General features: G+C 46.0%; 3 protein-coding genes across 3 annotated transcripts; all 3 read left to right on the top strand.

Moving 5' to 3' along the window:
* Positions 1 to 123: 123 nt before the first annotated feature.
* LOC141809155 (uncharacterized) lies at positions 124 to 3,779 on the top strand. The gene is made up of 2 exons (XM_074696023.1): positions 124 to 324; positions 1,334 to 3,779. The coding sequence occupies exons 1-2, from the start codon at positions 303 to 305 to the stop codon at positions 3,259 to 3,261; spliced, it is 1,950 nt and encodes a 649-aa protein (XP_074552124.1). The 5' UTR covers positions 124 to 302; the 3' UTR covers positions 3,262 to 3,779.
* A 774-nt stretch (positions 3,780 to 4,553) lies between these two features.
* On the top strand, positions 4,554 to 20,450 carry srebf2 (sterol regulatory element binding transcription factor 2). Its single transcript, XM_074696287.1, has 20 exons — positions 4,554 to 4,944; positions 10,663 to 11,048; positions 11,388 to 11,574; positions 11,715 to 11,875; positions 12,077 to 12,229; positions 12,319 to 12,603; positions 12,683 to 12,797; positions 12,882 to 13,039; positions 13,153 to 13,357; positions 13,453 to 13,628; positions 13,902 to 14,151; positions 14,255 to 14,424; positions 14,498 to 14,669; positions 15,053 to 15,170; positions 15,267 to 15,376; positions 15,705 to 15,837; positions 15,934 to 16,105; positions 16,728 to 16,904; positions 17,803 to 17,914; positions 18,210 to 20,450. Exons 1-20 carry the CDS (start codon positions 4,854 to 4,856, stop codon positions 18,425 to 18,427), a joined length of 3,549 nt encoding a protein of 1,182 aa, XP_074552388.1. The 5' UTR covers positions 4,554 to 4,853; the 3' UTR covers positions 18,428 to 20,450.
* Positions 20,451 to 20,850: 400 nt separating this feature from the next.
* Positions 20,851 to 23,171, top strand: nol12 (nucleolar protein 12). The gene is made up of 6 exons (XM_074696834.1): positions 20,851 to 21,024; positions 21,482 to 21,587; positions 21,668 to 21,716; positions 22,021 to 22,166; positions 22,270 to 22,370; positions 22,513 to 23,171. The coding sequence occupies exons 1-6, from the start codon at positions 20,915 to 20,917 to the stop codon at positions 22,715 to 22,717; spliced, it is 717 nt and encodes a 238-aa protein (XP_074552935.1). The 5' UTR covers positions 20,851 to 20,914; the 3' UTR covers positions 22,718 to 23,171.
* Positions 23,172 to 24,339: the final 1,168 nt, after the last annotated feature.

The following is a 24,339-nucleotide window of genomic DNA, read 5'->3' as shown; positions in this document are numbered from 1 at the left end:
GTGACTGATATGTATGAACTCTGTATTTGGTGCTGGAAAGTGTGTGTGTGTGTGTGTGTGTGTGTGTGTGTGTGTGTGTGTGTGTGTGTGTGTGTGTGTGTGTGTGTGTGTGTGTGTGTGTGTGTGTGTGTGTGTGTGTGTGTCCAACAGAGGGCAGACAGCAGCTTCACTTTAAACCCAAACTATCAGTTTGTGTGTGGGATCCTCTGAGTTTGGAGTCTAAACAACATGTAGCTCTCGACCTCACATCCACGTAATGTGCCCTGAAGACTGAATTCAGAGAGCAAACAGCCTGGTTTACAATGTCTTTTACGGTGGATTCAGGTAAGATCAGCTGCTCGTTCTCTGATTGTTGACGTTTCTGTACCAGTATAGCAAAATGCTAAAGATAGCACGCTAATGCGCAGTAGCTATTGGCGGTTGATGTAACGTTAAATACGAACATCGTTTGGAAATAAAACTCGAACTTCAGTTGGTTTACCGTCCAAATAAGTTATTTGATGCCTTATTAAATATATGAAGTTTTAATAATGTTGGAAATGTTTATTTTTACAGCCTATATGTGTGCAACGTTAGCTCACTGTAAGTGCATCCTGACAGAAGTCAGTGTGTGATTGGTAGTTTCCTCTCCAGCTGTAGAAAACTTCAACCAAAGAAAAACAGACCCTGGTCCCAAACAACCAAGTACTACAGTCGCTAGACCTGTCAGGATTTGATAACAACATTCCAGAGAGGTCAAAGTTTATATGGAAACGTTCTCTATCGGAACACCACCTCTCTACTTTATTTTCAACCTGTAGATCAGGCACGTATCCAATATACCTTGACTGCTAATTTGTAGTTTCATAATCAGGTCCCATAAATCTGAAACTGTGTCTGTGGACTCTCCTAGGTAGTCTGATCTAACAAGTTTAAGTGTTAAAGTTTTCTAATAGGCTCCAGTCCAATCTGGTCAAAAGATCTAAAAGTAGTAAGATCTGTCATTATTTACTTCTTAAAGGAACAGTTAGATCAAGGCTTCAAAGATCTGAGACTGCCCTGAGACCTTTGTCATGTTTTGGTAAAGTGACCTTAGATCAGACTCTGATGTGGTGTGGTTTAGAGCAGGGGAACTTTTCTGCCCCTAGAATATTGTTGCCAGGGACCAGCAACCCCCTGCTGTGTGAGTACAGGAATAAACCAACTCGCAAACAGACAGAATAAACAATAAAGGCCAAAGATAATTAATTTACCTGATGTGTATAAAATCAGTCTACCTGCAGTAGAACTAGTAATTCAAAGTGTCCAAAGTTTTAGTCACATTTTGTCTTTTTCTGTGCACACCTTCCATCAGGAGATGAGGAGAAGAAGCTGATCATGACAGAGGAGGAGAGGGAAGCAGATGACCCTGAGGTCAGATGGGGTGAAGAACTGAGACTCGTCCTCATTGGAAAAACTGGATCCGGCAAGAGTGCCACTGGAAACACCATCCTGGGTCGAAGGCAGTTCCTGTCCCAGATCAGCGCCAGTTCTGTGACCCAGGTCTGCCAGCTCGGGAGCACTGAGCTCCTTGATGAAGATGGTCAGACTGTTACACCAAGGAGGATGAGGAGAATAAATGTGGTGGACATGCCAGGGTTTGGAGACACTCACCTCAGTGTGGAGCAGGTTCATGCAGAGGTGGCTAAGTGTGTGTCTCTCTCTGCTCCTGGGCCACACGCGTTCCTCTTGGTGGTGCCAGTGGGACGGTACACCGACAATGAGAACCAAGCTGCCCAAGAGCTAGAGCAGATATTTGGAGGAGACGCTCTCCATCACCACACTCTGGTCCTATTCACCAGAGGGGATGATCTGGAGGGGAAAGGGATTGAGGAGTACGTCAGGGAGACTGCACCTGCAGGGCTGAAGGCTCTGATTGACAGGTGTGGGGGCAGGTACCACGTGTTAAACAACAGAAACCCCAGTAACTCTGCACAGGTCAGAGAGCTCTTAATGAAGGTGGACAAGATGGTGGAGCAGACTCACTCTGGGTTTTATACCAACACCATGTTTCTAGAGGCAGAAGCTGCGATAAGGGAGGAGCAGAAACGGATGATGAGGGACAGAGGCCAGGCAGAGGGGGAGGAGCAGGGTGGGGCAGGCTGCAGCCTGGAAGAGCAGGCCAAACTCCCAAAACGCAGAAAGTGTGACTTAGAGTCCAACCCTGAAGAGGGCACCAGCAGGGGGTCTGAGAGGGTCAGAAGGAGGGTGCCGTGGAGGGGAGATGAGGAGGACTTTAGGGTGGAGAGGTGGATGGAGGAGAGCACATGCAGTCCCCTTCGCTTCCTCAGCAGCAGGTCCAGAGGCATACAGAGAGGGAGCAGCAGAGCTGTAAGCAGGCGCCAGTCTCTCCGCTCATCCCTGAGCCGCATGAGGAGAGAGGCTGCACTCTCTGCACAGGTCCTGGAGAGGGTGAAAATCCTGGTCGCTGCTGGAGCCACAGGGATGGCTGTTGGTGCAGTGTTTGGGGCGGCTGCTCCTCTAGCTGCTGCAGCTGGAGCATCTCTTGTGGGGAACTCTGTTGGTTTTGCTGCAGGCCAGTTAGCTGGGATGTCTGTGGCAGGAGGGACAGGTGTGGGGAAAGCTGTGGGAGCCATCGTGGCTGCAGCCTCTGGGAAAGCTGCTGTGGCTCTGGGAGCAGCTACAGGTGGAGTTCTAGGTGGCTCAGTTGGAACCGTTGCTGGTACTGAGGCTGCCAGTCCTGCAGAGGGAGCTTTGGATGCCCTGCAGCAGGTTGGTGTGTTAGGGGTCTCTGCTGTTGGGGTGGCAGCTGGTGTGGGAGGAGCCATGGGGGCTGGAGCTGCTTTAAGTGCAGCTCTGGAGGGAGCAGCGCTGAGCACAGCAGCTCTCCCTGGAGCTGAAGCAGCAGCAGGTGCAGTGAGTTCCTCTGCAGCTCAGAGTGGTTTAGCTGCAGCAGCAGGACAACATGTGGTAGCTTCTGTGGGAGGTGTGAGTGCAGGGACTGCCCCAGTGGCTGCTGGGTCTTCAAGTGCTGTCAGTGGGATTACAGGATCCAGTCTTTCATCAGCAGCAAATGCGGCTATGTCAGATCCTTGGGGCACTGTGACAACAACAACCCGCATCCTGAATGCAGTAGCTGAGATAGGAAAGGCTGCAGCAGGGATTGCCCTGGCAGGTGGGCTGGTCGTTAAAGTCATGAAGGAAAAGGTCCGGAGTGGCACAAGAACTGAAGAGGCCACTTACTCTGAGAAGAGGTCTTATGAGATCTACTGGAACAAATAGAAACAGGCTGAGGCCATCAGAATCAGGGATGAGCTTGTTGTACTGTTTTTGATGAAGTGCTAAAAGCTCCAGAAGCTTCTTCAGGAACAGAGAGCAATATAACCATGGGGAAACTAACCATGTTAAACACATGAGCTCTGTGTAACAGAGGGTCACTAGTGAAGTTTAACTTCTATGCTTTATTTCTTAGATATGAAGCAGTTTTTAAGGCTCTTGTTGATCTCACAGCTGATTATTTTAGAAATGAAAGACCTTCATGCAGATTTGGAGAATAAAGGAGAAAACAAAAGGAGAGATTACACCATGGTGACTGTTCAGCTTATAAAGCTTCAGTGAAAGTTCACTTGATTTCCTTTAATCTTTTGTAATAAAAGCACTATGAAGATTTTTTATTGTTAGCTCTATGTATTTGAAACATAGATTCTCACTCGCAATGGGTGTGTGTTTTGCAGTGCGTTAATCGGACATGAATTTTTGCAGTTAACTGTATTAATAGTTCACACATGAAATAAACTTGTTGGAATGAAATAATAAATTTTTTCCATACCTTTTGTTTTGGCTTCATCTTTTGTCTGTTGTTCCTTTTTTTCTGTGTTTATATTTAAAAAGTTCTGAATTACAAAACTGTTACAACACCAAAGCTTAGGTGGGGATTTTTCAAGAAGTGTAGTAGTAAATATCATTTTTCTACATTTATAAACAACAAGAAATTGGATATTAAAGCTCCTGTGCAGAATATTCAGTTTGTGTTGATTATGGCACCCTCTGTAGACAATGAGTTCATGCATACAAATAATAGCTGACTGAAAATCTCATTTAGCTTTTGATTCTGTTCGTCAATGTGAAGGTTTGCTGTGCTAAAAGTGAATAAGGCTCTTTCTTCAGTGCACTGTGTGTCCTGTGTCTCCTACCCCTCTACAGTGATGACAGATGTTACAAACTGTAGCTCAAAGTTAGTCCGTGGCTGGTTGTTTCTGTTTTTAGGACATACAGAGGTAGTGCTAATGACAGTAATGTATTTAATTTGAGTCAATTCAGTATTTATATCTCTAACAGACCTTTTACTCACTAACAGGTTTATTTTTGTGGTCATGAATCATGATCTAATCTTTGTTTCTCTCTGAAGGGCTGTGTTCCATCCTGAGGTGTGCTTCTCTTCATGAAGCTAGGGGGCGCGGTTTATTCAAATACCTCAGCAGCTTCTCATGTTTGACGTACTATCAGACCACGGTGAATACGGCCTTCTCATTGGGCCATGACGGCTGGTCTCATGACAACAACAGCTAGGTTTCGTCCAATCAGAGAGCGCTCTGGGCCACACTGTTTGTGAATGACGTCAGGTGCGTAAAAGAAGATGGCGCCGTGTTGAGCAGTGGTTGATGTAAATGAGTTTTTCAGCCTGAAGTCTGCCTCCTCAGAGGCTCCAGGGTTCAGTTTTAGCTCCACTCCATCAGGATTATCTGCTCCACCGTGTTGGAGGTTGTGGGCGTCGCTGAACGCCCCTGAATAGCCTCTGGCTGTTGTGTTTTTCCGCCGTTGACCCTCCGGTGACAGCCGGGGCGACGAGCCGCTGAGGCGGAGCCGCTGACGGGATGGACGGAGGAGAGTTCATCCCTGCCATGGAGAGCATGGACACCACTCTGGCGGAGTTAGGAGACGAGTTTACGCTGGGAGACATCGACGGTGAGTGGCTGTGGTTACTCTAATGTTAGTGTTCAATAAGTCAGTGTGTGTTTCAGACTGACAGCTCTCTGAGAGGCTCCTCACCTGGAGCTGTTAATGAGTAAGCGTCAGAGTCAGGTGTTCAAGTTTTAATACACTGGAACTAAATTAACTGTTAACACATCTGACAGTAAATCTAAATGAGCCCTGCTGTTCTAACGTGAGCTGTAGTTTCTTAAAGGAGAAAGATTTAACTTTGAAACACATGGCCTTAACACTGCACACCACTTTCAGCACATAAAGACTACTTTGACCTGTGCTCTCACCTGTCCCTTTAAATTCAGCCAGTTTGATACAGGTATGATATCTGAGCCTATAAACTGTATCACACTGCCTGTATTTACCTTTAATACAACTCTACACACGTTATAAACTAAGAACAGCATAGGTCCGGATTTTACGTCTTATTATGACCTTTAAATAAGCAAATTATTAACATTCAAACCTGCTAACTGGGGGTAGGTATTTGTCAAATAAACATTCCACCTGCCTGCCAATTTTACATTTCCTGGGATAAAGATTCTCTGTGAGTCTTAAATTAAAGCAGAGTGGGATTTTTGTGTGAACACTTTTAATAAATGTACAAAACAAAACCAGTGTGGAGATAAAAAGTACAACACATTTCTCACAGGAGCTTTAATTCATATTAAGCGCTGGTGTTTCTACCAGGAAATTTAAAGTCATTTCAAGAGCAACTGATTGTGAAACATTGTTGAGTATGGCTTCAGTTTGTTAGAAAAAGGCACGTTTATCAAATCTAAAAAGATTCATTTTAGTAACCTACTTTAGGAACAAAAAACAATCATAAGATGGCTTAACTGTTTAGATTTTGCAGGCGAAAACTATCATTTCTCTTCATTTATTTCTATAAGTTTCTTAAGTTCTACTCATTTTACAGGTTTTGCTTACTGAAATCTACAAACAGACTTTTAGGTAATGGGCTTGCAGAGGTGACCAAGAAGACTCAGAAAAGTCTGCAAAATGTAGTAAACAAAAGAGACCATAGTAAAGAGCCAGGCTTAGTGTAAGAGTGGTTGAATTACTGAGTGTCATTTTCTAAAGAGCAGAGGTGTCGTCTGTCAGGATGTTGTGTATGTGGGCAGCAAGCTGTAACACAACCATGCAACCTGCGCCAGAGTTTTTACAGTATTAATGCAGATAAACCCTTGGGGACAGTTATTTAAAATTTATTTCATCCATGGGAACAGTTTCAGCAAACTGTAGCTCAAAGATATTAAAAAAGGCATTATTGACAACTTGAATTTGTTGAACAAACTTTGTTGGACGGATGAATCTGTGTTTACATCAGTGCAGCTCTCTGCAGACGGACCCTCAGTGGACTAACAGCGTCCCTGATGTAACTCTCCTCTTATCAAAACAAGCTCTCCTCTTGGCACACTCTGAATGGAAATGGCTTTGGTGCTGTGTCGGCCAACACAGAGTCACCAGATTTCCATTAGAGTGGAATTTTACAGGCTGCTAAATCACCAGACCGCACTGATGGAGTCAGTGCTTGTCAGACAGGACGAGACGAGCCGGGCTTTATGCTTAAACTGGACCTGTTAGTCCTCTGGCAGGGACCAGTGGCGGGTTTGCATGACTGAAAACTCCCAAACAGTCAAAGTCAGCGTGGATGAATCTGGCCACAGCCTTCTGTAACATCACATCAAGTCTACCTGCCTTTAGTTCCAGGTGTGAGTCTATAATCTGAGAGGGTCTGGATAGAATGAGCAGACAGCAGCAGAGCTCCCAGCCATGGTTATGTAACACCTGGTGATGGTGTGTGAAAGAGAGGAGTGTTCAGATTCTGTGAGAGACAACTGAAGTGATGAGTTCAGTCCACGCCTTAGCTTAACTTCCCCCTGACTCTTTAAACTTGTGGATGCATGCTTCTTTAGAGCAAAGACTGCAAATCCACCGTCTCTCGCTCTGTGTCAGAGATCTTTATAGATTTTAAAAATACTGCTGCTGCTCCAGCTGGAGGACGATCCAGCCTCCTGGTTAACTGTAGATAACCTTTGTTCTCCACACAGGCCATGTGCGCTCTGATGAATGTAAGGTCTCAGAGGCCCCTGTAAGGTCTCAGGGGCCCCTGTAAGGTTTCACCGTGGGCCCGACCCTTTCTATCCCGCAGCACATTCCCCCTCTCCCAATTACTCTCTTAGCAACAGCAGCTGAGGTTATGTAACCTGTTTTCTTTGTGCCAAGCAGTCCAGGAAACCGTCTGCCTCTGGTGGGGTGGCTCTTTGTGTCAGCTTATCTCAGGCTCGAGGGGGGGGGGGGTCTCTCAGTCTCTCAGTGCTGCTTTGTCCCATCTGTCAGGAGCGGTTTGCCCCCCGCGGAGGTGTACAGTGAGTCCTAATGTCTGCACACATAAAGAGAGCATGAAGATAGGACAGTGAGAGCTCCTGAGCCAAACGACAGTTCATGCTTTAAAGGTGTTACGTACCTGAATCTGAGTCCTTCGGTCTGAAGACTTTGGCTCAGAGCTGCTGTTTGAAGACTGATCCGTGTTCAGGATCAGAGATTACATCCTAGTGTTGCTTTGGTCAACGAAAATTATGAGTAAATATCAACGTCAACGAACCTTTATCACGTGACGGAAACTGGAGGAGACGGGACGTGAATGGTGGTCATGTGACTAAAACTATAATTAAATATATAATGTAATTTTAGTCCAGAATAAAAACGGGACTAAAATGTGGTTTACAAGATGAAAACGAGATGGGACGTAATGTCAATGCGTTATTTAGTATCACTTTTATCTTTCATTATTTAGCTCAAGCATTCAAGCACTTTGTCTTTAAGTTAAACTTTAATGTAATGTCAATTTTTTCTGGCATTGTCATTTGAAGCTATTCTATTTAAATTTAAGTGTGTGCACTTCTTACATGTTTGAGAGGTAAAATAAATGTGTTCGAAATTCAAATCAGAGCATCTTCCGTGTCTGGAGTTGAATGTATTCTTGAGTCTATAAGGTAACAATAATATAATTATAAGATATCCATGTTTGACTTGTGAAATGGATGACTTAGAGAAAATTTTGGTTACATCTACTCCATACTTAGTACTTGCACTAAATTAAGTGGGTTGAGTAGAATTGCACTGCTCAAAAGAGATGAGATTAAAGTACAATCTTCATTGACTAAAACTAGACTAAAATGTCATCAGTTTTCATTGACTAAAACTATAATAAAATAATCATGGATAATTCTGACTACAATAAGACTAAAATACTCAGACTTTTAGTCAACTGAAACTTGACTTGACTAAAAGGAGTATAAATGTGACTAAAACTAATAAAAACTAAAATAATAGTTTGACACAAAGACTAGACTAAAACTAGAATTAAAACAGGTCGCCAAAAACAACACTCTTACATCCTGAGATCACTGAGCCCATAAACCTGATCAGTTCAATCAGTTTGACCTTCATCATGTTGTTTATCAGATGTTTGTTCAGTGTTTCTTTGAATGAGGTCCATGAGGAAAAAAGGGTCATTTAATGCCAGCACAGAGAACAGTGTGTGTGATTACTATAAAGATGTTTTTATGATGCTGTCTCACATTAGAGCTCCGTCTGGCTCTTGTGAAGGAGCCGAGAAATGCAGTGGGTCATTTTATCACAGAGCAGCGACTGGTGGAGGCTCATAAACTGCTGCCATCATGTGTTCAGAGTTAAAGAGGCTGTTTACATCACCTGACAGTTTCAATGTCTTTCATACTCATAGATGATCTGTAATTACATTTAAGCATTCTGAATCAAATAACTTTTCTCATTAGAGAGGAACAAGGTCATCAGACCGTCTGCGCTCGCCCCTTCCTTCAGTCAGACTTGGGTCAAGGCTGCAGGCTCAGACCCTGGAGTATCAGAGATGATCCTTAAGGGGCCGTTTACACGACAACGGTTTTAGGCTGAAACGCAAAAGTTTTGTTGCGTTTCAGCCTCGCGTTTACACGGAAACGGTGTTTCAGTCGACCTAAAACGCAAACTTTTTGAAAACGGCCTCCAGAGTGGGATTTTCCTGAAACGCTGCCGACACCGTTGCCGTGTTAACGGTAAGCCGGCATTTTCAGTGAACACGCTGACGTCACACTCCGCCTCGCGCGAGCGCATACAACAGTACAACGATACTGTTGTTACGATCGTCGCGGACTACCATTTTGAGCTTGTGCTACTCAATCTGCTGAATCTGCTGACTGTCTTTCAACACAATGTGCATCTTTTGCTCCACTTTTGAACTTAGTATTCCCAAATACACCAGATGACTGGCTCAACTCTACTTCGGTGGACGTCTCCCAAAAGCGGCTTCTCGACAAGACGGTTATAGCCCCACCTACAGGCCTGGCATGCTTACTACAGCGTTTCAGTCCATCAGCGTTTCCGTGTAAACGCAGATTTTTTCACTACGTTTTCACAGCGTTTTCAGATGAAACGTTGTCGTGTCAACGGGGCCTCAGGCTCCCGTCAGTCGTCCTCAAGCTCCAAAGTCCTGAAACCACCAACACCTCTGCAGAAACTGAAACTTCAAAAAGTGTTTATGTTTTAGTTTGGGTAAATATGTCAAGATATTAAAAGACACAACTGACCCCTGAATTGCTTGTTAAGAGTAAAATAGTTTGCCAGTAGGGTAAGAAATCTTAATTCAAGAAACTAAACAAATTCATATTGTTCTTGAGTCCTGTGGTCACAAGTTGGTCCAAAACTAATTCTGGGTTTATAGCAGTTCCCCACCAACAGAGAAGTTATTTATTTCCAGATCTACACCAGTCAGCTGAGTTTTTCAAATGATTGTTTTATTATGGGCTTTAATATTTTCAAAGGCCTTTTTCCCCAAATACAGATGCAAAAACAAACACCTGCTGTGGAGGTTGTAAAAGGTGCTGTCTGCAGCTGGCTCTCAGCTCCCAAACTAGCTGCTGGAAAGAATTCACAACGAGGGAAAAAGAAGCTCTGTAATAAATTGATTTATGAAGCTTTAAATGGATTCAGAATTGTACAATTTTAGGTTAATGACTCTGATCTAAGTGAATTTCCCCTTGTGCCTTCATTTGGCATGTTTTTCTACCAGAGCAGGGTATTTGAAGGCATAGCATCACTACAAGTTCACCATCCGTCCGTCCGTTGAGCTTTCCTTTCTGCTTCTTTATCTCAGAGTTTTTTATCTGCTCCTTTGTCTCTCTGGGCCATCGGTGAGATTACAACACCACTTTCTCAAGGCTGTCCTCCTGAAGGCTTTCTGCTGTCATTACAATCTGCTCACTGATTTATGACCACAACAGAAGCCGTTTCTGCTTGGGTGTGAGCCGATTCAAGGCCGCTGCAGTGTCGTCTGAGCCTCTCAAGGTTTCTGTGTCAGGATCCAGGCTGATCCGGGCTGGACAAACTCACTCCTGATGTTTCATTTCAGAGGAGAGGTTTGCTCTCAAGGACACAAGGAAGCATTTTAAGTGTGGTTACTTCCTGGTGGCAACGCTGGGTGTAGCCCAGACCTGAGCTTAGTGGTTTTAAAGGAGTCTAACTGTCCTCCTGAGTCACTGGATTCAGATCCTTGATTCAGAAATGTTGCTCCACAGGTTTTATCCTGTCAAATGGATGATTCTGTGATTGTCTGTCTGACCTCCTCTCTGCCTCCTCAGGCTGACTTTGTCTTCTTCCTCTCTCCTCTTTCTCCCTCAGAGATGCTCCAGTTCGTCAGTAACCAGGTGGGGGACTTCCCAGACTTGTTTGAGGACCAGATGTCCTCAGCTGGGTCTGCACAGAATCCTGGTGCCACCACCACCCAAAGACCAACCCCTCAGACTCCTCAGGCCCCTCAGACCCCGCAGACACAGGCGCCAGCAGCCTACCAGAGCCCCACTGGTGGTCTCGCCCCCTCCCAGACCCTCTCCCCTCAGTCTGTCCCCCTCACCCCTCCTCTCACCCCCGTACAGACCCCATCCCCCACCACAGTCTCCACGGGGCCACAGCAGGTGACCCGCAGCCCGCCGCTCCTCCAGCCGAGGCCTCAGGTGGTCCAGCCCATCCAGCCTCAGCCACAACCGAACCCCCAGCCCACCATCCAGGTATCCACAGATCCTCCAGGCTCTGACAATCACATATTATCTGTTTTCTCTCAGACCTGTTAGTCTGGCGCTCTGTTGGTACATTAAGAGCAGTCTTTTATGCATCTGCAGTTTTATTGTCTGTTGTGGAGAGTGTGGATTCATTTTCTGCTCTGGCGTGAAAAAAGCTTCTGCTGACAGGAGAAACATTCCCGGGCAGCGACAGACTGTAAACCACATCATCCAGCTCAGCATCCTGCAGACAGCCAATCAGCAGCCTGCCTCAGAGATGGAACAGAAACCAAACTTTATCTCTTCCAATGAAAACCGCTTAACACTTTTTCTTTTACTGACACACAGATGCACACCCAGGGCATCCCCATGCAGACTCAGACCTTCCCAGGTCACACCCTGGTCCAGACCCACAGCCAGACCCCTCTGCCCATCCAGACGCAGGCTGCTCAAACGGTGATGATCACCTCCAGTGGAGGACGTCTGATCCAGAACCCGGTCATCTGCCACCAGAGCCCAGCCCAGAGCTTCCAGGGTGACTACACATAAACTGGTTTTAGAGTTAATCCACATCACACAGTAGAATAAATTCTGTCTTTATGGTGATGAAATGTTTTCGATTCCAAATTTTTTAAATTGAATTTGACTGACGAATCATCCGTCTCCTGTCTCCAGTCCTCCAACCCCAGATGCAGAGCATCATGACATCACCACAGCTCCAACCAGTCACCATTCAGCACCAGCGCGTTTTGACCCCAAGCGGTCAGACGATCCAGACTCTCTCCACTGCGCCAACTACTGTCCACACAGTGCAACAGCAGGTGCAGCAAGTACCTGTGAGTAACAGAGCAGCTGTGAGGCAGGATCTAATCACACATGATCATTATTTAACCGACCTTATCACACAGTCCAACCCCAGATGTGAATAAAAGTCATTTAGTTTGATGTTAGATCTGAGTTCAGTAAACTGTTTAAAGCTGCTTTAAATCAATTTTAATCAAGTCTCACGTTGGCTTCTGGATGTTTGTTACCCTCAGGTTTTGGTCCAGCAGCCTCAGATCCTGAAGACAGACTCACTTGTCCTCACCACTCTTAAACCAGATGGCACTCAGGTGTTATCTACGATGCAGAGTCCCACCGGGATCACCACCCTGACCACCCCCATCCAGAACACGGCTCTACAAGTCCCGGTAAACAGCGAGCATCAATTATGTCTGATTGTCTGTTTGAGCTTATTCCAGATCTAGCACTGAGCTTTGTTTCTGCTTTGTGACTCCAGACGCTGATGAGCAGCAACATCCTGACCACAGTCCCCGTCATGATGGGAGGAGGAGGAGACAAGCTGCCAATCAAGCAGCTGCAGCCAGGCTCTTCCCACTGCACCAATGGAGGCAGAGCGAGCGTGGAGCAGACTCAGGTGATCGGGGGAATGGTTGGGCCTGGAGGAGTGGTGAAGGAGGGCGAGAGGAGGACGACGCACAACATCATCGAGAAAAGATACCGCTCGTCCATCAATGACAAGATCGTGGAGCTTAGAGACCTGGTCATGGGCAACGATGCCAAGGTGAGTCAGTCACACCTATAAAAGTCCTTCATGTCAGTGAAAAGAGGCTGGATCCTTATGGGAGGGTTTTTCCTCACAGATGCATAAGTCAGGAGTACTGAGGAAAGCCATCGACTACATCAAGTACCTGCAGCAGGTCAACCACAAACTGCGTCAGGAGAACCTGGCTCTGAAGATGGCCAACCAGAAGAACAGTGAGTCCCACTCTTTCCTTTATCACACACTCAGCTGCTCAGCTCCCTGAAGGTCAGGTTTTAACGTTCCTCTCCTCGTCTCAGAGCCCGTCATTCTCTCTGAAGACGTGGAGCTCAAACAGGAAATCGTGATGATGTCTCCTCCAGCCTCAGACTCTGGTTCTGGATCTGGGTCTCCTCCACAGTTCTCTCCTTACTGTGTCGACTCAGAGCCAGGGAGCCCTTTACTGGACCACGAGCAGGTAACACACACACACACACACACACACACACACACACACACACACACACACACATTTCATCACATTGTCTTGGATAAATACGTGACACCTGTCTGATCCTCTCTGTCTCTTAGCTGAAGAGTGAACCAGACTCGCCCTCGTCTGTCGGTGTGATGGACGGTTCTCGTCTGCTTCTCTGTGCTCTGACCTTCTTCTGCCTCTCCTTGAACCCGCTGCCATCTTTGTTGGGCTCGGAAGATCCAGGAAGTCCCGGCCTGTCTGCAGGACATGGGTCATCACGGTCCCTTTTCTCCCTCCCGAACCACACGCAGGACTTTGGTGAGTAAAGCCTCTTTAAGATTGTGATGCTGCAGTGTACATGTATGGATCCTGTATGTTAACCTCTCCACCTCCTCCTCCTCATCCTCCTCTAGCATCCTGGCTGCGCTGCATCCTGCCTTGGGTTATGGTCTGGGTGCTGAGCGGGGTGGGAGCAGTGTGGGGCTGTGTCAGGGTGCTCTACCTGTGGGAGCCTGTCACTCCTCTGCACTCGCCCAAATCTGTGTCCTTCTGGAGGCATCGCAAGCAGGCTGACCTGCACCTGAACAGGGTGGGTCTCCATCAGACAGATTGATATTTGTACGCATACACAGCATATGAGTACCACCAATATTAAGAGGGGACCAAAGCGTGAGGAAACTGTAAATAAAGTCGTGAAACGAGCAGGATGTAATGTGATTGTGTAAAGATTAGAGTCTTTGAACCAGTTTGCTTTGGAACCAACTTTCTGAAGCCTCAGTTTATTCTTAGTGTCTGTTGGATCCTCCTTAAATCAGGTCTCTTCTGGTCTTCAGTATTTTTATTCTCTGTCTCCATCCCTCAGGGGGATTACTCGGCGGCAGCAGCCAGTCTGGAGACCTGCCTGTCCGTCTTGACCCGAGCTCTCCCCTCGACCAACCTGGACCTGATCTGCTCGCTGTCCTGGAATCTGATTCGCTACATCCTGCATCGTCCGACTCCGCTGGGCTGGCTGGTTCACCAGGTTCGGGGAAAACATGAGGGCGATGAGGCAAGAACGAGCGCCAGAGACGCTGCGCTGGTTTACCACCGTCTGAGTCAGCTGCAGCTCACAGGTGAGCGTGGACAGAAACCTCAAACATAAGGTTCTTCCAGCTCCTGGTTTCACTCTGTGAGGATGCTTCAGGCTCATCAGCAAAGTTTCTGTCCCCCCTGCAGGAAAGCTGCCTCAGCGCACCACTCTGTGGGCTTTCTCTCTGTCTCTGAGCGCCGTCAACCTCAGCGAGAGCGCCAAAACCAAGATGGCCCCCGCTCAACTCACCCAGATCTACATCACTGCAGCGACAGCCCTGCGCACCCTCCTGGGTCACCACCTCTCCTGTCTGCCTGTAAGTCTGCTCCTGTGACTCTGTGTTTACTGCAACCATCAGCGCCCTCTCCTGACCTCTGTGTTTCCTGCAGGGCTACCTCCTGAGCTGTGCAGAGAGCATCGCCAACCAATCAGACGCCAAGCAGATCCCTGACTGCCTGCGCTGGCTCTTCACACCTCTTGGCCGGCAGTTCTTCCTGAGTTGTGATTGGTCAGTGAAGTCAGAGAGCAGCGTTGGTGTGTACACCTCGGAGAGAGACCCGGGTACGTCAAAGTTACACTTTCACACCCAGAGAGTTTTCGTGTCAGACATTTTCCAAACACAAGATGAGCTCACACCCTGCTTTTAACATTGAATCTAGTCTTTTAAAGTCGTCTCATGGTTATGACCTGTAGTCTTAGTCCCGGACACCTCAGGATCCTTATGTAGGAGCTGAAAAAGCTTCAACCAGCTGAGATTTGTGTCTGAAACCCACTTCAAGTCTCTGCTTCATCTGCATCATGCTGAGCAAAGATGGGAGGATGTTTCTGTGGATTGGTTATTTTATATACAGGTTAAATTCCAGTATCTGGGTTTAAAGAGGGACGTGTTGACGATGTGTTTCGTGTGCTTTTGTTTAATCACTCTGTTCCTGATCCTCCTCCAGCCGACCCGCTCGCCCAGCTGCATCGCTGTTTCTGCAGGAAGCTTCTGGAGAGAGCAGTTCACACGCTCATCCAGCCGCAGAGCGACGCTGACGCCGGCAAACACAAGAACGACTCAGGGTGAGGCACCGCGACGGCTGATGATCCAACACTCTGATGTGAATAACAGAGCATCTCTGAACCTGCTGTCTGTCTGTCTGTCTGTCTGTCTGTCAGGGAGTTTTCCAGCGCTCTGGAGTTCCTCCAGTTATTGAACAGCTGCACAGATGACTCTTCCTCCCCTCCTCCTCCCTTCTCAACTCCTCCCAATCACACCACCACTCCAGGTATGAATCGCATGATGAGAGCAGCTCTGACCAATCAGGACGCAGCATAAATCAGATCGGATGACTTTTATGAATAGACTGAGCAGCAAAGATGAACCAGATAAACTGTCAGTGTGAATCTTTCTCTGCTCCCCTCAGTCTGCACAGATTAACAGTTTTAGTCTTTTATTTAGATTTTTCAGGTTTTAATTTGTGCTTTCAGTCTCTGGTTTGGGATTTTGGGTCAGGAGCTCATGGTTCTGTCTCAGATATGATCTTTAGTCAAAGTCTCTTTTTTCTTCAGTTTTTCTGTTTTTTTTTCCTGACTAACTCCTGCTCCTCCTCTCAGTGGGAGACCAGGTGAGTCGATGGTGGGCTCTGGTCCTGAAGGCCGTCGTTCATTGGCTGCAGGGGAATGATGTGGCAGTGAAGTCACTGTTAGCTGAAGCAGAGCGGATGCCGAGGGCGTTGCACACGTTTGAGTGAGTGGACTAAACTAAATCAGAGATGAAAACAGCTCCAGGGACCAACTTAACCGCCCGTCTCACTCTCTGTTTTTGTCTCTTTCTCTCTTGCAGCCACCCTCTGCCCAAAGCCGTGCTGCTGCTCTGTAAGGCTGTTCAGATCAGTCTCTCCCCCCTGAAAGGTGAGGGGGCAGGAGCCTGCCTCTCTGCCTGCGACAGAGCCAGCAGCTTCCTGCGCTCCAGCATCTCCGTGCCTCTCGCTCCCTCTGGAAATCTGCTGAACAAGGTAGAATACCCAGAATGCATCACAAGCTGCAGACTCATCCTCTAATAATCCCAAAGATCTGATCCCGGATCTACTTTAAATCTACTTCAACTCCCTGAAAATAATACACACACAGACACAGAGTTGCTGTATGCTAGGGGGTCAGGGCAGGCTGAAATGGGGCTGTGTGTATGTGTGTGTGCTGTGTGTGTGTGTGTGTGTGTGTGTGTGTGTGTGTGTGTGTGTGTGTGTGTGTGTGTGTGTGTGTGTGTGTGTGTGTGTGTGTGTGTGTGTGTGTGTGTGTGCGTGTGCGTGTGTGTGCTCTGTGTGGGTGGCAGGAGGTGGCTGTGGTGCATTGTAGTTGCATTGCATGATCCTGCAGCCGACTGCAATGTGTCTGCAGTGCAGCACAGACGCCTTCCCGATCTGCACGCACCTGCTGCACACGTTAGCCTCATGTTTGCCTCACGTTAGAGAGCGCTGATGGTCACGAGAGAGGGTTAGGTTATGGCGTGCATGCTGGATGATGATCGCTGATGAGGATGATGAAAAAGTGAATCATAGCTTCAAAGCTAAACGACTTTAGTCTTTTTAAATGATATGCTCCAAACAGAACTTCAGTGTGTTTTCTGTCTCCTCTAAGGGAGTGGAGCTCCTGCTCTGTGACCTTCTCCTGACCCTGAGGACCAGTTTATGGCAGCGTGGAAGCAGCAGTAACGGAGAACCAGGCCCAGCTCCTGGATCTCAGCTGGCGGGTTTCCAGAGGGACCTGAGCGCTCTGAGGAAGCTCACACAGTGCTACAGACAGGCTCAACACAAGGTACACCAGCTGTGCTTCATCAGGTCTGTTCAGACACGAGTCAACATGTGCAGAAACCAGAGTCCCGGATGTTTCCTGAAGTGTCTGCACTTCCTCACAGAGCAGCAGGGTTAAAAAAATATTTTCTGCAGCAGTAAGAACAAATTTTAGGTGAAGAAGCATCTGCAAATTTGGCACAGGATCTGATTTTATTATCAACCAAGACCCAGCTGGTTCTGCAAAACTGTCTGATGTTTCTCAGCCTGACCTTGGCAGCTGAGATGAATCTAAAGGTTTGAGCTTTTGTTGTTAATTTGGCTCAGAAAAGGTCCAAAAACATGCTGCTGAACCTGAGGTGAGGCTAAAAAACTGGATTTCTATTCCTCAACTTTGAGCCAAAAAAGAAAATAATAAACTTTGAAAGATGGACCGAACCATTTAGCTGATGAAAGCTGTTACATCTTATCTCATTGATGGGTGTACACAGAGGCTCCAGTCCCCGTCACTCATCCCAATTTCTCCCCCAATATCTCTGCACTTCTTCTCTCCAGCTGTCCTGTCAGAAAGGTGAAAACCCCTGAATTTAATCTTAAAAAAGAAGAAGTTCACTCTTTTCTCACTTGTCGGTCTGTCTGATGTGTGGTGGTGTAGATTTAACCTTTGTTACAGATGCTGCTCTCTGCTCTCTAAGCTCATTTCTTCAGTTTCCACTCAAAAGCTGCTGGAGTCTGAGGCTGTTTTAAGGTGACTGAAGTTTCAGTCACAGTGTTCTGCATTATGAAGGACTCTGCTGTTGGCTCCATACTTCATGCCTGGGGTGACTGCTTACTCCCCGGGGAGTAATCAGTTTGTGGGTGTGCTGGAAGCACTGGGGAATACTTGATCCATCAGAGAAGGCTCTGACTGTTTCCTCCTGCAGGTGTTTCTCCACGAGACCACCGTCAGGCTGATGGCTGGAGCCAGTCCCACGAGGACGCACCAGCTGCTGGAGCATAACCTGCGACGCAGGACGCACGGATCTTACACCACTGGTGAGAAAGACGCTAATACACTGAGTCAGACACACACACAAAATGAGGAGGTGAGGTTTGACTTTGTCGTCTGAGTCCTGAAGAGAAAGAAAGTGCAACAGATAAGATGTGACGCAGGGTCTGAGAGCTTAATTAGTAAACCTGAGAGAATCAACCAGAAGGAGGAGATTAAACCAGGAACACTGACATCACAGACCTGAAGGAACATGTTTTCACACGTCTCTAACCTTCCCTCTTCCTCTCTTTTTCCTCTCCTCCTCCTCCTCCTCCTCCTCCTCCTCCTGGCTGCCGTCAGAGGGTGAGTGTGTCCTGGGTGAGAGAGAAAGGGCCCACGCCATCCTGCTGGCCTGTCGCCACCTGCCCATGCCCCTACTGACCCCACCCGGGCACCGAGCACGCCTGCTGGCTGAGGCCAAACGCACCCTGGAGCGTGTGGGGGACCGGCGCTCCCTGCAGGACTGTCAGCAGATCCTGCTGCGCCTCAGTGGGGGCACGACCATTGCTGCCTCCTGAGCTCACACACACACACATACACACGCACACACGCACACACACACACACACTGAGTTAACAAGGCCTCTGACGTCACGATGAACTCTGTAGAAAGATCAACACAAACATTCATCCATAGATTTTTATCGTTCCAGATTCAGCCTCAGTTCGATCAAAGGACGTGAATAACACGCCTTCCACACGCTTCTCTCATCATGTAACCATCAGCTCCACACACACACACACACACACACAAACAGCAGAAACTCTTTATTTCTGCGCATCAGCACCTTTGACGCTTACATTGATTGTTGCAGCACAATCACGCCACCCTCTGGTCACAGATGAAACCATTCTGGCTTGTTTTAAACAATGAACACATCAAGGAAAATCAGGGAAAAGGGACTGCTTCGTTCTAGCTGATGAAGTGCAGAGCATCAATTTACTGTAGGACACACACGTACAATCATCACAGACACACAGCAATGTGAGAGCTTCAGTTAGAGACCAGCTGAGCTCTGTGGGGTCTGTGGGGTCTGTGGGGCACGGCAGTGCTGCAGGGTCAAACACACAGATGAGCTCCCCTCTCACCAACAGTGCTGCAGTGTCTTCTCTTATCTACCTCAAACAAGGTGTGATGCTGACATCGTGCTGTAAAAAATAATAGCATAACATAATAACATCCTGAAACTGAATCAAGAGACAGTTTGGAGTTCGGACTCTAGGGTGCAGCAGCAGAGAGTAGTTCAGAAAATTTTTGTGAAGACTTGCTGAGAAGCCTTTTTCACAAATGTGCACACAAAGAGTCGTGAAATTTCAGAAAGTTTCCAGAGTTTTGTGCTAGTGTGGAAAAGACTTTTAGAAAATAAGAACGATCAGATTTTAGGAATATCTTAATAAACAGGGAAGCAGCCGACCATGAGCAGAAGAGTTTTTAATGCCTACAAACACACCTGCACACATGATATGAATTGTAAAGCATCAAAGTTGTGATTGTAAATAGGATGTATATACGCAAATAAACAGAAGTAGAATCAACAAGAAGTCTTTGACCCACAGCTCTGGGGGAGAAGGCGGCGTCAGAGTCAGCGCAGAGCTCACTGAGTTAGAGAGCAGGTCAGATTCCTCTCCTCTAAAGTGAAACCCAAACCAAGCCTGTGAATATCTCCTCCTTCAAACACTTTGTGTGGCTTTGCAGAGTTTTTAAAAGTTACGATTCAGAAGAGCAGCTGTGGGCACATTGATTGGAGGAGCCATCTTCACGCTAACAGGAAGTAAGCATCACATGACCTGAAGATTATAGGCAGCATATCACTTTATGTTTTTTTAGGAAAGACAGAAGAAAGAAAAGAGGGAGCTGGGTTTCTGTTTTTGGGAAGTGGTGCCCTCTCAAGATGCAGAGACTTCCTGTGATGCAAAATCTTTGATTATTTGTCTTCATTTTGAAGCGACTAAGGAGTTATATCTTTGTGAAATTGTTGCCTGATCGGCTTTTTACTTGTGTTTACATTTTAATGCATTCCTTTTCTCTGTGCTCTGCTTTCTTATTTAATGGTTGTGTAATGTAATATTGATATAAATGCATTTTCGAGGGAGGAGGGGGCAGTAGAGGTAATGTTGATTCTTCGTATGCATGAATGCAGCCTGGGGTCAGAGGTCATCAGAGGCAGGAAGATGAGTTTTACTGAAGAAGTGAAGTCTGCTCCTAATAATTGGCTTGATACTTTGGAATCACTCTTTTTGGCTCTCGCTGTAACCTCTATGCTTATTGAAGAAACACATGCAGACAAAAAAACACCCTGAGAAGTCCTCAAGGTCAGCTTGAGGTGTATGTAAGTGACCAGCCATGTCAAATCATCTCAAATTATATTCTGACGGGCTGAAAGGAGCTGAAGAGAAGGCGTCAGCAGGCTGGAGTTTCTGCTCCTCACAGAATACATAATGTTACATTACAGACTGTGTGTTTTTCCCCTTTATGTTTTATTGTCTGCAATTCTGTGTACATTTTCATGTTGTAAATTTTTTAATAAAACATATGACAGAGTTTTGAGTTTGAGTTTTCAGTCATTACTTCATAGTGTTAGTCGAACACAGGATGCACAGATACATCCAGAGAGGAGAAATCTCAAGGTGGTTTATGGCCTAGTCTGAAACCAGGGCTTACAAGTAAGTGAACAAAAACAGCAGAGATGGAAAATTAATTAATTAATTAATTAATTAATTTTAAAAATATACGATTTGTCCACAGGAGGGCGCCAAAACTGACCTAATTTGAAGATTTCTTTGACGAACCTTAAAATAAAAGCTTGAATATGAACATTAATCTAAACTTAATCAAAAAATAGAAAAATTAATTCGATATCGGAATTTTTATTGTGATCAAACTTTGAAAACAGAAAACCGTTGGAGATTTCGTTTCGTGGAACGTTCATTTATTAGTTCCTTGGTTGTAGTCGGACAAATTTCTGTGACGGACACTGGTGTTGTTGTAAAGTCACGTGTAAAAAAATGAAAAACTTTAAAAAGAATAAAAATGATTCAAAAAAGGGCAAATTCAAGCCAGGATCAAAGAAAAGAGAAAATAAATGCATCGTTATGTTCGACGACAAAGACAGACAGTAAGTTTATTGTCCTAATAACCGTTTTTTTATGCTAACCATAACATAGTGGGTGGCTAACATGCTTGGTGTTAGCCTCTACCGACTAATAAATGCTTATAACATGTTTTAAAGGTGCTCGAATTCACATACATATAATGACATTGGACTGTCGTGTATTTAAATATGACTGTACGATGAGTTACGATGACTTTAAGACACGTTGTATTACCAGCTCAAACATTCTGTTTATCCTACTGTTTGAGTCATTTACAGCCTTTGAATAAGGACTGTTTAACAAGTTTCCGTTTTATAATCATTAAAACTGTTTTTCTGTGACTGACTTCGGTAGATTTACCAATGATTTCTGTTTTATTTCACTTTATAAGCCTACTGTATCACATAAACCTCACTTTTAAGATGCATATCGGCACTGATTTCTTCATTATAATCCTTTCCTCCTCTCCTGCCCTGTCAGAGATTACCTAACGGGTTTCCATAAACGAAAAGTGGAGAGAAGAAAAGCAGCCGTAGCTGAAATCCGCAAGAAAATCAAAGAAGAGCAAGTCAGAGTTAGAGAAGAGGTGAGTCTGAAACAGTGTTCAGGTCAATACACAACAGAGAGGATTTTACAAACTGAAACCACTTTGTTTTCTGCTTCCAGAGGCATAAAGAGTATATAAAGATGCTGAAAGAGAGGACAGAAGCTCTTGGTAAGTTCCCACACTCCTCTTCAGAGTGAGTCATCTCTGTGGCTTGTGCACCTTTTCCTTCCTCCTCCTCCTCATCTTTCCATTAATCAGCCTTTGAGCAGTGACCTCCTGCAGCTCATCCTCCTGTAATGGGTCGACATGATTGTCTAAGTTAGACCAAGAGATAAACTTTATTTACACTATTAAAAAAACACTAGTTTAAAGATGGAAATGTGGAGCCTGTTTCACAATATTCTGATTTGCTGAGCTGTGTCTGTACACTTTGTGTTTATTTTTTTCCTCCTGTCTGAATCTCGTCTCTCAGAGGAAGCTGAAGATGATCTGGAGGACAACGTAACAAGCATGACAGAGTCTGTGCAGTATGACCATCCCAACCACACTGTCACCGTGACAACCATCAGTGATCTGGACCTCACAGGAGCTCACCTGGTTGGACTTGCTGGAGATAATGTGGGTATAATAACCTTTAAAGCTCACTGTTTCTTCTAACAGGAGTTCTGAGAGGGTTAAACTTTTTGTTATATAAACCAAAGTTTTAACTTTTTGCTTTCAGGCTGATGGAGTGAGTGAAGGTGAAGAGACAGAGGGAAAAGAGAAAGAAGACAAAACTCCTACAATGCCAAGAAAGGCTGGGAATCCCATCATGAACAAAAAGTAAGGTTTGAAATAATCTGAAACGACAACTCTGAAAACACAAACAGTACAGTTAGTATCTCCAGGTGTTCTTTGACTCTGTCAGCCTTCAGCTTTTCTCACTCCAGCTGCTTTCCTCTTTCTGTCCCTCCCACTGCTGCAGGATCCGCTCCCTGACTGCGTCGCTCAGCACTTACACCAGCAAGAGGAAGAGGAAAGGGAAGCAGGAAGGACGAGGGGGACGGGGAGGACGAGGTCGGCAGGCAGACAAGAGATCAGGAGGTGGGGAGAGTAAGAACAGGTTCGGGAAGACCAGCAAGGGGCAGAGACGCCGAAACACGGGAAGACGGGGGCACTATCAGGAATGAGGGAACACAAAGAGACTTTACTGCCACAAACTGAGCTCCTTCAGATTACCTCTGCTGCTGTGTTTCAGCAGGATGTGTGTGTGCTGAGAGGTTTCTCAAATGAGCACGAGCTGGTGTGTGTGGAGGAGTTTTAGGGCCAAGATAAGGAAACAAAATCCATGTTTGGAGACTAAAATTGTAAAATTACACCATTGAAGTTGTGGTATGAGGAAGTCCTCGCTCCATTCACTTTATTGTCATGATATTACAACTCTAGTCGCTTCAAACTGGCTCTAGATAGAAAAAACTCAGATTTCATTGTTGAAATATTCTGACTTATCTTATTATAGTGCCCCCTTTTGTTCCCCTTAGGATCCAGTACCATCCTCTTTCACTGTGACATTTGTTGAACTGTTTTGTGTTGGTGTGATTTCTTGAACATTTTTAAACTATGCTGTATTTTCGTACATTTTTAATGAATAAAGATCATTCATGCTAATAAGTGACTTTTTGATGCTCTTTTGGACGTGTGGATCCAGAGTGTGGCTGGGCCTATGACGAAATCTGATTGGTCCAGGGTGTGGCCCCATAACCCACACTATGATTGGCCCTTTGCTTAGTCGGAGGTGGGGCTGTGGCAACAGGCTACTCTTAACCTTTTTTACACACCAGTGTTGCTCATTTCTTCTGCCAATACCACAAATTGTGTCGTTAAAGAATTACCGTAATACCTGTATTATAGGCACCTGTGTATAATGCCAGTTCAGGGTGCACTCTGTGGCTTCCCATTTCAGCTCAGTGTCAGCCCTTGATGTCTCTGCTGCTTTAATTACCATCATCTTAAAATCAGCGTGAAGACTCCGCCTACTCTAGAGTCTCTTTGTTGACGATCACAGTCTCTCCATTGGTCATCCTGCTGCTGCTGAGGCTGTGAGTAACAGCCAGACTCGATTATAAGGGGAATGCTTGATTTTCAGGTGATGGTCACGATCTTCTAGACTCTGCTTTTTCCTTTTTTAGTCATTGTCTGATGGGAAAGCTGGACTCACATCCTCTGCAGAGCGTCAGGAAATCAACCCTGAGCTGTTTCCTCAGAGTCACCTGTGTCAGAGTCATCCACAGTGATGTATGTCAAAGCCTCACCTCACCATCTTTATTTATTTACGTTAACCTGAGCCAGCGTGTGCCAGCTGCCACGAGTGTGAGCGCCTCATTTCGCTTTCTAAAGCCCCTGATATTTAATACAACAGAGGAAGCTGCAGGCTCCATGTTGGCTCTGGGGTCTGCACTGTGTTAACTGAGAGCCACAATGGCCTGCAGGGATGCTTCAGTTTCACTCATTGTCAGATCGGCCAATCAGATCCATGAGAGAGTTCAGCAGCTATGAGGAAGAGGAGGCCTGGGGATGAAGGGGTCTGAGGGGCAGATGATCCTCAGAGAGCTGATGACTGGATCAGAGAGAAGCTGACAGCACGAGCCTGGACTCTCGGGTATAATGATCAGCTTATTCCTTCATTTATCCTTTTCTTCTTCTTCTTCCTTTCTGAGTCTGTTGAGCTCTTCATCAGCTGATCTGCTGTAAACTCTCACTTTATTTCACAGCATGTGTCCTGTGGCTGCAGCTTTTACTCCTCTCTGACTGG

Source organism: Halichoeres trimaculatus, unplaced genomic scaffold (assembly GCF_033239565.1).
Source record: "Halichoeres trimaculatus isolate MK-OKI-2021-1 unplaced genomic scaffold, fHalTri1.1 fHalTri1_scaffold_20, whole genome shotgun sequence".
NCBI classification, from domain to species: domain Eukaryota; kingdom Metazoa; phylum Chordata; class Actinopteri; order Labriformes; family Labridae; genus Halichoeres; species Halichoeres trimaculatus.
The sequence above is the reverse complement of the archived record's forward strand: the minus strand, read 5'-3'. Positions and strand labels throughout refer to the sequence as shown.